The sequence below is a fragment of the Diospyros lotus genome, chromosome 9 (assembly GCF_014633365.1).
Source record: "Diospyros lotus cultivar Yz01 chromosome 9, ASM1463336v1, whole genome shotgun sequence".
Lineage (NCBI taxonomy): Eukaryota > Viridiplantae > Streptophyta > Magnoliopsida > Ericales > Ebenaceae > Diospyros > Diospyros lotus.
Window position 1 is genome coordinate 26,675,538 of NC_068346.1, and position 13,340 is coordinate 26,688,877.

Below are 13,340 nucleotides of genomic sequence, written 5' to 3' on the forward strand. Positions count from 1 at the left end.
TAGAAACTTTCAGCGTCAAAATTTTACTGGTTTTGGTAAACCTGCTGCTCAGACAGATCTAAAAGCTTATTTTGCTTCTAGTGGTTCTAATAAAATGTCTTTCTCTGAGCCAAGTTTTGTTCCATATTCACAATTTTTTATCACACCTGAAGCCTATTTTGCCTCTCCTAAAACTCTGAATGACTCTTCTTGGTTTGTTGATTCTATTGCAACAAACCACATTACTTCCAACCTCAACAATCTAACTCTTCATTCTAAGTATCAAGGCTAATAAACTTCCAATTACAAATATTGGTTATACATATTTACCTACACAAACAAAACCAGTTTCTCTTCTTTCTTTACCTAATATCTTGCATGTTCGAGCAATAACTAAGAATTTGATAAGTGTCAAAGCATACAAAAGAAATAATGTTATTATTGAATTTCATGTTGATTCTTGTTTGAGTAAGGACAAGGAAACAAGAACTGTGCTGCTCCAAGGACAACTTAAAGATGGACTTTATCAGCTTGTACCTGTTTCTTCTTGAAGTCCATCACTTTCAAGCCATCATATTCCAGCTTTTCAGTCTAGTTCAACTTTATTTTCTCATTTGTATTCAGGCTTTCAGCCTTCTTTACATTTGAATTATAACTTTGACCTTTATAATGCCAGTTCTTTTGCTACTAGTACAGTTCAAAATAAGACACTGCTATATTTGGCATATAAAGTTGAGTCATCCAAATCTTTTTGTACTTCAAATAATATTGAATCAAATGAATGTTTCTTGTTCACATTCATCTCTTTATTTTTGTGATTCCTGTAAGATTGGCAAGTTTCATCGAGTTTCCTTTTAATGATTGTGAGATTAAAGCCAAAGACCTTCTTCAACTTGTATATTCTAATCTTTGGGGGCCAGCTTCTCATATTTCTTCCGAAGGATAATGCATACACTTGATAATGGTGGAGAGTTCAAGGTGTTTCTTCCTTATTTTTGGCAACATGGTATTCAACCTAGGCTTTCTTGTCCTCATACCAACAAAATGTTGTCGCTGAGAGAAAGCATAGACATATTGCTGAAATGGGTCAACTCTACTTGCTCATGCTTGTATCCTTCAAATTTTGGGTTGAAGCATTTTTAAACAGCAGCTTTTCTTATTAATTTGCTGCCTTCTTCAGTTCATAAATTTTCTTCTCCTTTTGAGCTGCTTTATCATAAATCACCAGATTATTCATCTCTGCAACCATTTGGCTGTTCTTGTTTTCCTTACTTAAGACCTTATAATCGTCATATTTGATTTTTATTCCTAAGTGTGTTTTTGTTGGATATAGTCAGTTTCATGTAGGATATAAATGTCTGCATCCTTCTGGTAAAGTCTATATTTCAAGGCATGTTATCTTTAATGTAACTGACTTTCCTTATAAGGTCTTGTTCTCATCATCTTCTCATGTTATCTTTAATGTAACTGACTTTCCTTATAAGGTTGTTGGGTGGTTAAAAGAAGAAGTGAAAAGGATGTACAAACTGAAGGGATAAGAGATAAAGCTGTTCAAGATAGGAGATATGAGATAAGCCTGTTCCAGAAAAACAGGAAGGATCAGTTCAGCAAATTTAAAATTTCTCTGATCATCTTTATCATCTAAGTCTGGTTTAAATTTGTTTTCTGTATTTATTCATGTATTTTAGGAGATATTTTTAAGAATATCACAGATATATATATCCCATCTTGAGTTCAATACAAGATGAGAAAACCTTTTACAATTAATAGAGTATGTTTTCCTTTCTACTCGACTAAATTCTCCAAGTACTCAAGTAATCCTTCTATTTACTCGAGTAAACCTTCAATCCCATAGCTTGTTTCAATTCTGTTCAATCATTCATTTTTCTTCCCTTTTTCAAACCTGACCATGTATGTGGTTAGAGTTTTCCATTATGTGCATGGTTCGGTTTGGGAAAATTTGATGAAAGATCAATAATTAATACATCAAAAGAGTGTTGATTATTTAAATTCTAACACTATTATAGAATTGTTAAAAAAATAAAAGTTCAAATGTAAAATTGCTAAGTTTTAAAGTTAACCATAAAGTTGATGCATTGGCCAAAGTTTAGTAGTTTTTTGGTAATTTACCCTCTCCACTTTAACTGTCCTATCATGATTCCATGAGTAATTTTTTTCTTGGAATAACTTGTTCTCCAAGCCTCACAGTGACATCATCCACACTTTCATTTTTATCAAAATTACGTCCTATATATTCAATTTTCCACTTGCTTAACTTAAAACTCTTGGATTCAACGCATTCCTCCATAATTCAATGTTAACATTTATGCCTTCTTTCTTTTTTTTTTTTTTTGAACTTTAAATAAAGTATGAATTGATAAAAAAAATGTACAATATACACTGGGCATACCCAAGCTATACAAAAGAGAGGGGACCAAACTATTGTCCTAAAGCACGAGATTCAAACTGAATTAAAACATTAGGATACAAAGAAAACATAACTCTATATACATGTGTTTTAATTCTTCTAATATTGCTGCTCGCAAGAGGCCTAAGGCCTTCAAAAATACGTCGGTTTCTAGCAGTCCATAGCTGATATATAGTGCAAGCTAAAGCAATTCTCTTAGCTTTACTATGCCAAGAAGAACCCCAAGCTTCCTTCTTAATCCACTTCAGGGCACTGGAAACTGTAGACATAGCCTTAGTAATTCCCAGCCAAATTCTGATATGGCCCCAAACAGATGAGCTCAAAGGGCATGGAAAGAAAATGTGCTGAGCAGACTCAGCCGAGGATCCACAAAGAGCACAGTTTCTGTCGATATCCATGAACAGCAACTTATCCTTGGTAAGCAACTTAGACTTAGAATTCAACCAAAGGATAAAGGCATGCTTAGGAGTAATACAAGAGCTCCAAACATCTGAAGCCCAAATCTCTTTGGAACCTTTGGACTGAAAGAAATCATAAGCCTTTGATATGCATATGCTGCCTCCTTGATCCCAGCTTGATAGCTTCTGACTGGCAGCAGGGACACTCCCCTCGGAAAGACAGATTGAGTCCCTGATGGCTAATATTTTCTTGATCAGAGGGGAATCATCCTTCTTGGATGACCATTCCCAAATCGAAACAGATTTCAGATATTCATGATTTACCCATCGAACCCATAGGGTGTCTTTCTTTTGCTGGATATTCCAGAGAGCCTTAGCCAAAAGAGCTGAATTCCAGCTTCTAATATCCTTAAAACCCAGACCACCTTCTGATTTTGGGAGACAAACTTCCTTCCAGGCCACTAGGCAGTGCTTGGCATTCCAGAGGAAGGACCTGCAAAGCTTAGTGATTCTCTCGATCACAACTGCAGGAATAGGGAGAATGGAAAGCCAGAAACACTCAACTCCCTCGAGGACCGCCTGAATTAATTCAGCTCTACCTGCATAAGACAGGGAAGAACTAGACCAACCATTGATATAAGCAGAAATCTTACCTATAAGAGAGGCATAGTGATTAACTTTCAACTTGGCAGCAGCTAGGGGAATACCCAGATACCGGAATGGAAAGGAACCCCTAGGAAAGTTCACTATATCTTGGATTTCTAGAAGCTCTTGCCCAAAAATAGAAGCTAGACTTCAACGCATTAACACAAAGCCCTGACTTGGCCCCAACTCTATCTAGGCAGTGCATAATAATTTTTATTGAAGTAGCATCCCCTCGAGCCATTAGCATGAGGTCATCAGCAAAAGCTAAATGGGTAATCTTTAACTTACCACACCTCGGATGGTAATTGAACTCTTGAGTTATCCGTGGCCACCTTTGAGGATCTAGATAAGTATTCCACGCATAGAACAAAAAGGAATGCAGATAGCTGGTCCCCTTGTCTAAGGCCTTTCTTGCCTTCGCTGAAGCCACATAAGCTGCCATTCAGCGCTAGAGAATATGATGGAGTAGATACACATTCCATAACCCACTGGCAGAACCTTAAAGGGAAACCCAAGCCTCGAAGAACCTCCCTGAGGAAAGCCCAGTTGATAGAGTCGTAAGCCTTCCTGAGATCAACTTTAATCAAGCACTGGGGGAAAATCCTTTTTCCTGCAATACTTTCTCAATAGCTCCTGAGTCAAGAGAATATTTTCAATCATGCTGTGGCCTTTCACAAATGTAGATTGAGCCTGTTCAACAATAGAATCAAGGATCGGGGCCATTCTAGCAGCAAGAATTTTAGAGATCACTTTATAGGAAACATTGCAGCAAGCAATTGGCCTATAGTCCCCTACAGAAGTGAAGTGACTTGACTTGGGAACAAGGGCAATGGCTGTATGATTTATCTGCTTGAGGAGAGAACTAGAAGAGAAAAACTCTTCCACAACCATACTGTAGTCATCGCCCACTGTATGCCATGATTTCTTGGAAAAACATGAAGAGAATTCATCCGGACCAGGGGATTTGTCATCTCCAATCCTGAATAGGGCATCCTTAATCTCTTGCCTTGAAATGGCCCTAATAAGGCACTCAGCCCGCTCCTCAGAGACCAGAGGCCCTGATCCTAGGATACCCTGATCAATAGGCTCACAAGAAGAAGCCGAGCCCAATAAGCTTTCATAGAATCGGATGAATTCATCAACATTGTTATCACTGATCATTGTTATCATTAACAAAACAACAATTTAAATTACTTAAGGTATACTTTTTTCTCTAGAATGTGTTCTATCATAACTCCCCTTCAGGGGCACCCTATTTAGAATCCGCTGTAAGGGAGAACTTCCTTTCATCCTTGATGTGTCTCTTTACTTAATTTTTTGACTTATCATTTAAGTGCCATCTAAATATTTATTTTCACTGCAGTATAGCAGTGTGTTCTGCATAATTATTTAACTTAAATTATACAAATAAATAGACTAGAAACTATTTTTGTTGCATTACAGTAAGTTCCATGAATGCCATTTAGGTCCTTGTTTCATCTATTCTTACAGAATTTTTGGTTCATCCCTTGTACTTGTGTTCTTGTATTATTTGTTGGAATGAACTTGCTTTATTTGCATCCTTTTGCTAAATGTTGGAGGCTTCTACGAATTTTATTTGAAGTATTTTCTTAATTATGTTTAATTGTAATGTGTTCAGGCCAATTCCTCCTTCACATTCTGTGATGGCAGTAAGTAATACCTATGGACGTGTAAGGAAGCCTCTTGCATTCAAGCATATTGGCTTACTCGATGGTAAAGGATCAAGAGGGGGTGAAGGTCAATCTGATATTGAGACTGGTTACTCTCTGTGGATACCAGTTGCACCTCCAGGGTACTTGGCATTGGGATGTGTAGCATATAAAGGAAGCCAACCACCACCTAATCACATTGTTTACTGTATACGTTCTGATCTTGTGACATTGACCATGTACTCGGAGTGTATTTACACTGCCTCTTCTAATCCTTGCTTTGTAAATGGATTTAGCATATGGCGTTTAGACAATGTTCTTGGGTCATTTTTTGCCCATCCTTCAGCTGATTGTCACCCAAAAGAGAGGTGCTATGATCTCAACTATCTTCTTCTGTGGAGCTCAAGTAGGAATTATTCTTTATTAAGAGAATCTACATCAAATCAATCTGTTCAGAACGAGTATGTAAATCAACAATCAAGCAATCAAAGTGCAGGCTCATCTGGGTGGGATGTTGTCAGATCTATCTCAAAAGCAACTAATTGTTACATGTCAACACCAAACTTTGAGAGAATATGGTGGGACAAGGGTTGTGATATCCGCCGACCAGTTTCCATATGGCGACCCATACCACATTGCGGTTATGGTATACTAGGAGACTGCATTACAGAAGGGTTAGAAGGCTATCTCTTCCATATTTGTTTACCTTATTTTCCATACTACCGCTCATCATAATTAACTGTTTAAAAACATATGGTGTACTTCTCTATATCAGGTCTGAACCACCTGCACTAGGCATAATTTTTAAGGCTGATAATCCAGAAATCTCTGCAAAGCCTGTGCAATTTACTAAGGTTGCTCATATTGTGAGCAAAGGTCTTGAGGAAGCTTTCTTCTGGTACCCTATTGCTCCTCCAGGTTATGCTTCTCTTGGATGCTTAGTTACACGTATTGATGAAGCACCATTCCTGGATTCTTTTTGCTGTCCGAGGATGGACCTTGTTCATCAAGCTAATGTTCATGAGGTGCCTATTTCAAGGTCTTTCAGTTCAAAGGGTTCTCAGTGCTGGAGCATTTGGAAAGTTGAAAATCAGGTCGGTATAGCTTATAAATATTCATTCAACCCATGATATATGTGTACATGTATAATATATTTTTTCTATTTCAATATATATCATAACCATGCAATGTTCTTTAACTCAAGTTTTTGTCTTGGAACTGTTCAGATATGGGATCCTCTTGTCTCCTGTAGGCCTCTTCTCACTAAAGTTGTCTTTGTAGGCCTGCACTTTCCTGGCACGCTCTGATCTAAAAAAACCTTCAAGTCGTCTGGCATTTACTATTGGAGATTGTGTGAAACCTAAGACACGGGAGAACATTACTGCAGAGTTGAAATTAAGATGTTTGTCAGTGACTGTCCTAGACAGTTTATGCGGAATGGTACATGTCTATATAAAAATAAATAAAGAAATAAAGCATTATTGCAACTTTTCCTTTTTGGTTTAATTATGTGGATTCTATAATCTCTCAGATGACACCACTTTTTGATGCCACAATCACTAATATCAAACTTGCAACTCATGGTCGACTAGAGGCAATGAACGCTGTTCTGATTTCTTCTATAGCTGCATCAACATTCAATACAAAACTAGAAGCATGGGAGCCACTTGTGGAGCCATTTGATGGGATTTTTAAGTCTCTCTCTCTCTCTCTCTCTATTTATTAATCATGCCAAACCAGTTTCTGTTATTATGGCATCCTGATTTAAATACACATTTGTTTTTGCAAGGTTTGAGACATATGATACTAATGTACAAGGATTGTCAAAGCTTGGAAAACGAGCACGGATTGCTGCTACCACTACTTTAAATATAAATCTTAGTGCAGTGAATCTTGACACATTTTTGGAAACTATTGTTTCTTGGAGAAGGCAAAGAGAACTTGAGCAAAAAGGAATAAAACTGATTCAGGTCTTTTAAAACCTGAATTTCATGTTATATGCGTCCAATTTATGCTGTAATTCTAGCATATCTTCTGATGCTGTTGCATTTGTTGCCCATCATTCACTCTGCAGGAACCTACTATGCTTCGTGGCGAAAGACAGGATTCAGCTTTTGCTGCATTGGATGGAGATGAATTGCAGACAGTGATAATAGAAAATAAACTTGGATGTGATATCTATTTGAGGAAAGTCGAGCAGAATTCTAATAAAATGAAACTGCTGTGTCATGATGATAGTGATTCTGTATGGGTTCCTCCTCCAAGGTATTCCGATAGGTTAAATATTGCAGATGAATCTAAGGAAGCACGAAGATATGTTGCCGTGCAGATACTTGAAGCCCAGGTTTAGTATGGCCAATTTAAGTCAGTTATTTACGGTAGGCTTTAAATATCATTTTACTATGCCAATACTAACAACGAAAGAGTATTAAAATTTTTTTCAGGGTTTACCCATTATTGATGATGGAAATAGTCACAATTTCTTCTGTGCTTTGCGTCTGATTGTTGATAGTCTGGAAATAAATCAGCAAAAACTTTTTCCCCAGAGTGCGAGGACCAAATGTGTTAAGCCATTAATTTCCAGAACCAATGATATGGATATAGGCACTGCCAAATGGAATGAATTGTTTATATTTGAAGTTCCTCGGAAGGTATTTGTAGTTTTTCTTCTACATCCTGTTTATATGTATGGTTATCCTCTTTAAATTGAAACTTCGCAACACTCAGAGCTATTTATCAATTGCTTAGAAAGGGAGTAGTTCTGAAACAGGAATTTTGTGATGTAGTAGGTAAGTTGGAGGTCACATGTTATTTTCCTTGAATTCGGGTTGACTGTTGCATTGTTTAAATGCTTTATCCACCACTTGTGTCATTTTATGTTGTTAGGCATTAGGGCCAAAATGCTGGTAGGCATGTCTCTGTTTCCTCTATGTCTGATTATGTGTGTTCCTAATTATTCTCTTCCATTTTATTTTTGCCAAGTTCTTGGACAAATTTTCAAGTTAAATCCATATGAACATCAAAGTCATATAAGGTATTAATTCAAGCTTTCAGAATCTTTGTAACTCTTTTCCTATTTTACTCATTTCAATTGTTTATTACCAATATTCCGAATAATTTGTTCATGTTGAATAATCGAGTACTATGCAATCCAACAAATCTTCCTAAATCCAAAAAGTTTCCATATCTTGTAGGATTTGAGCATATATTCACAATCATATCCTCATTTTTTGGAAAGATCCTATTGTATCTTGTAAATATTCTTAATTGTATAATCTGTTTACTTTTGGCATATTCCTAAATGTACAGATTTCCAACCCCTATAAGCGAAGGGTTTGGTCATGCCATCCAAAAGTAGCAATAATATTTTTCGACTTCCATTTACATTGTTGGTATGCCAATTGAAGGAATACTAGGGGGGAAGAATTTGAGATCAAAGATCTTGGGCAGCTAACATATTGCTTGGGAATTGAAGTAGCCAAATCACATAAGGGCATCTTTACTTCCCAAAGAAAGTATGTTTTAGATTTATTGACTGAAACAGGTATGCTAGGATGTAAGCTTGCAGAGTCACCCATGAAATAACTATATCATCTCCAAATTGGCTCTATGGTAACAATAAGTCAGCAATAAGTATTGTAAATAATCTTGTGCAACATGACCGGATGAAACATATGAGAATTGATCGACATTTTGTCAAACAAGAGATAGAGAGTGAAGATATAAACCTTTCCTATGTTCCTGCTGAGTTTCAAGAGGCAGACATCCTAACTAAGGCAATGTAAAAACAAGGATTTGAATCAACTAGAAACAAAATGAGAATGATGGATATCTATTCATGAGCTTGAAGGGGAGTGTTGGAGAAGATAAAGGAAAAGAAAAAGTGATTCGAAGCTGTGAATGAGTGGATAAGGAGATGAGGTTGTTATGAGAAAAGATTGGAGAAGTTCAAACTAAGAGAATAAAAGAAAGAAAGGATAAAGCAGTGTTTCAAAAACAGATGAGGGAATCCAAGTTCAAATTTATTCTAATCTCTAATATATTGTTATTTAAATTTGTTTTAATATATCCCTATAATTTAGGAGAGTTTTTAGGATATTTTGTGTATATATAGTTCACCCTACGGATCAATGAAATGTGAGGGAGAACATTTTATTTCTCCCATTTATTTCTCACACTCCAATTGAGGTAAATCATAGAATGAAAACTAGAGAAGGGATGAAGTGGATCAAGGTAGATATCAAAGATTAGTAGGAAAACTTATCTATCTCATACCAAGCCAGACATTATTTATGCCATCAGAGTTCTGAGCCAATTTATGCATAAACCTAAGGATATTCACATCAAAGCAATCTATAGGATCCTAAGGTACCTGAAAACTACACTCGGGAAAGGTATATTGTTCTCAAATAAAGGACATTTTAACATTGAAGGTTTTACTGATGTTGACTGTGTAGGATCCCTGGATGATAGGTAGTCTACATCAGGATATTGCACCTTCGTTAGAGGAAATCTGGTCACATGGAGGTGTAAGAAACAGAATGTGATAGACAGATAAAGTGCAGAAGCTAATACAGAGCTATGGCCTTAGGAGTGTGTGAACTCTTATGGATAAGGAAGGTATTGGAAGAACTTAGACTGACCAATGACAAGCCTATCATGTTGTACAGTGACAACAAAGCGACAATAAGTATTGCCAACTATCCTATTCAGCACGATAGGACCAAACATATTGAGATAAATAGACATTTCATTAAGGAAAAACCCACTACAGGGCAGCTATGCATCCCTTTTGTTCAATCCAAGAATCAGCTTGCGGATTATTGCCAAGATAGGAATTGAAGATATTCACAAACCATCTTGAGGGTGAGTGTTGAATAATCGAGTGTCGTGCAATCCTACAAATCTTCATCTAATACTATACAATCCTACAAGTCTTCCTAAATCCAAAAAGTTTCCATATCTTGCATGATCTAATCATATCCTCAATTCACACTCATGGCCTCATTTTTTGGAAAGATCATATTGTATCTTGTAAATATTCTTGATTGTATAATCCATTTACTTTTGGCATATTCCTAAATGTACATATTTCCATCTTCCATTTACATTATTATTATTTTTCATCCGAAAGTAGCAATATTATTTTTCATCTTCCATTTACATTGTTCGTATCAAATCCTACAGTTCAAATTTCTGCAAGTTTGTTTAGAAGTTCATTAAGCTTGAAGGTGATGTCTATTGAATTGTTAACCACCGTCCATCTAAAACCTTAAACTAGTAGATAGAGTGTTAACTTAATCTTTTATATTATTATTATGTTTATTCTAAACACGCCCCCTTACATGTGGCTAGGCTTCATTGCACAACTAGTCTAGACACATGCAACTATTTAAATATTGGGTTAACAGTAAAGTTTGAATTCATGACCTTTGCATACACTGATACCATGTTAAATTGTTAGTTGCCATCCATCTAAAAGCTTATGTTGGTTGATAGAGGCTTAATTTTATCTTTTATATTTTTTTTTTTTACTCTCAACAAGAATGCTATATTAATTTAAATGAATTTGGCTTTTGTTTTAGCTTTACTTGATTTTTGCCCTCTTATTTCTGCTACACACCCTTTTGGTGTGCATCTGATATAGATATTACCTTTTTGTATACCAAATCAAAATGATGATTAAGACTTCATGTTCTTGGTTAGTGTTCATCCAATAATGTTACCTTTTTGTGTACCAAATCGAAATGATTATTAAGACTTTATGGTTCCTTTTATTTATTTTTGTTTGTTAATAATAGAAACTGCGTTCAAAGATGAACTGCAATTGGAAATCCTGTCTTGTCATGTTGTATCCATTAGCGGACAGTTAAATTGAGAAGTTATTGTAAATGCTGTTTGTATAGGGTTTGGCTTGATTTCTCATTGCTATACTTGCTTTACAATTGGCACGAAATGTCGCCTTCCTTCCCTACACTCCCGCTTGTTGGCGAACCCTCTTTTTCTCTACTGCCTGTTTCTAGTGTTCCTGGAACTTTACTTGACAAAATGTTCCATGTATTTTCATTTTCTTTTTCTTTTTCTTTTGAAAAAAAAAATTGTGTAAGGATTTTAAAATTGTGCAAGGGCCAAGAACTGCTAACAATCTTAATGAAATTTCATGGACCAGTGCTAGAAAATAAATTCCTACAGGAGATGAATAATTAAACAATTTTTTCTTTCAAGAACTACCTCCTCATGTTCCAGACATCTTCTATTCTACTCTTGCCACCACACCTTCGGCAGGAATTAGAAGTATTGCTGTTACAGCATTTGGACATTTCCTATGAATGACATCCATCTTGAGTTGTTTGTCATAATAATGGGATTTGTATGTATATTCTATGTTTCCATGTAATTAAATTCCTAACATCAAGATTTTCTGTCTTTGTTTTTATATATTTTTAAAGGTTTCTGAGAAACCTTTTGATGTGATGAGCTCGTCTTTGGAGAAGTTTCTGAACCATGCTTATGATACCAGATACCCAAAAGTTGGCATCTTTAATTAATTTAACAGTTTCTTAGATTTCATTCCTCAATCTGAATTTCAACCAGCAAAATTTGTTTTCTATAAAATTTCCAGGGGCTGGCTAAGTTGGAAGTGGAGGTGACAAACCTTGCAGCAAAAGCCGGAAAAGGTATGCATGGAAGATTAATTTCCAATTCAAATTATTTCCTGATAAAGATACATAAAATTTAGTGATACTGTTGAAGTGTATAAGTATAGTGAGGGTTTTATTGTAATTAGGGTATTAGTGTACTCTTGCATCTATACCTTGTCTATACACTTCAGAGAAATATCAGATTATTTTATTCGTCTACAGATGCATTTATTTTATTTTCTTCTATTTAAGCTGCATCTGGTTGTGCTTCCAAGATTTGACATTGTTAGAATATCATGGGATTGGGATATTGTTAGAATATTCTGAGAATATTTTATGGATGTTTCATGTATTCTATGTAATATTTCCAGAGTTGTTTATTACCTTCTTTAGGGTAGTCTTTATTAACTTTTTAGGTTAGTCAAATATCTTATATATACCAAATATATACCTTCTAATACAATAACAAGAATACAATATCCTCAGCCAGCTCCATGATCTGCAGCAGAAATAGATCTGTTGTCAAAACTCTAGATCTATTTTTGCTAATGCCGAGCATTCTTGGTCTTTAGATGGTCTCCTTGATTTCTCAGTATCCAGAGATTCTTGATATTCAGAGGGTTCTCATGATCCTTGCTGGTTTCACTCCCATGTCGCCACTGCTCTCTGCAATCTCGCCGGTAAATTTGATGGCTCCTTACTGCTGGATTTCGCTGCCTTCTGGCAACCTTGACCCATTTTGCAACATCAGCAGTCTTCTTGAGTTCAGTGCTGCTGAGATTTTTGTGGCCATCATCATGCCACCTTTGCATTCTTGGAGCCTCCATTTATCACCTCCTCAACTTGTCTTGATCTCCCGCCCACAGCTGGGAATTTTTTAGTTTGGATATGATTTACCATCAGCAAAGTCTGAAGTCTCTGCGTGCATAGATACCATCAATGATGTGGAAATTACATCACCAATGGTCACTGTCTTCTTTGTTGAAATCAATTTCTGAGTCCCTGCCATCACAGCCTATCATCACTGCTACCTCGCCACTGTGCACACTCATCACTTTCTTCAATCCCCTTCTCTGGAGGGTTTTCTACAGCAACGACTTGTAGCGACTCTTTGCCTTCTGATTGGACTCTCCTCCAATTTGTTTCCTTATCAATGATTTTCAGTGGCTGTGTCATCCTTGCCCAACCTCACGGCCTTGTTAATGCTTGTTGAAGGAGCCACTTGAGTATCACACTGCCATTGAATCTGCACTGGCATATCTTCTCCAATGCAAATCTAGTCATCTTCTTTAGAAGCTCGAGTCTTCTACCCTCCACAATTTATGAACTACTATGCTGACTTCAGTGAACATCGTTCTCTGCAAGGTTGGTCTTGTTCTTGCCTTCCTAGCTTCTCATTCTCACCTTATGGGTTTCTTATTCAAGGCCTTTATTCAAGCTGCAATTCGGTTTTCTTTCTCAGATGATGCTGGATCAATCACCACTCATCGGCCAAGCATCTTCCTGGTTGTGCCTCTCACCGGCCATGCTTCTCTCCAGCTACACCTCTCACTGGCCATATTGTTTCATCCATCCAGGC

At 36.5% G+C, this 13,340-nt stretch overlaps 1 protein-coding gene across 3 annotated transcripts in view; it reads left to right on the forward strand.

Moving 5' to 3' along the window:
* The window catches only part of LOC127809843 (uncharacterized), a 161,663-nt gene that overhangs the window by 115,422 nt on the left and 32,901 nt on the right, over window positions 1-13,340 (forward strand). For all 3 annotated transcript variants that reach the window (XM_052348977.1, XM_052348978.1, XM_052348979.1), the window contains 8 exons: window positions 5,090-5,794; window positions 5,896-6,214; window positions 6,402-6,560; window positions 6,652-6,815; window positions 6,910-7,090; window positions 7,195-7,464; window positions 7,565-7,771; window positions 11,743-11,797. In XM_052348977.1, coding sequence (XP_052204937.1) covers window positions 5,090-5,794; window positions 5,896-6,214; window positions 6,402-6,560; window positions 6,652-6,815; window positions 6,910-7,090; window positions 7,195-7,464; window positions 7,565-7,771; window positions 11,743-11,797 — 2,060 coding nt within the window. The remainder of the gene's footprint in view (window positions 1-5,089; window positions 5,795-5,895; window positions 6,215-6,401; window positions 6,561-6,651; window positions 6,816-6,909; window positions 7,091-7,194; window positions 7,465-7,564; window positions 7,772-11,742; window positions 11,798-13,340) is intronic.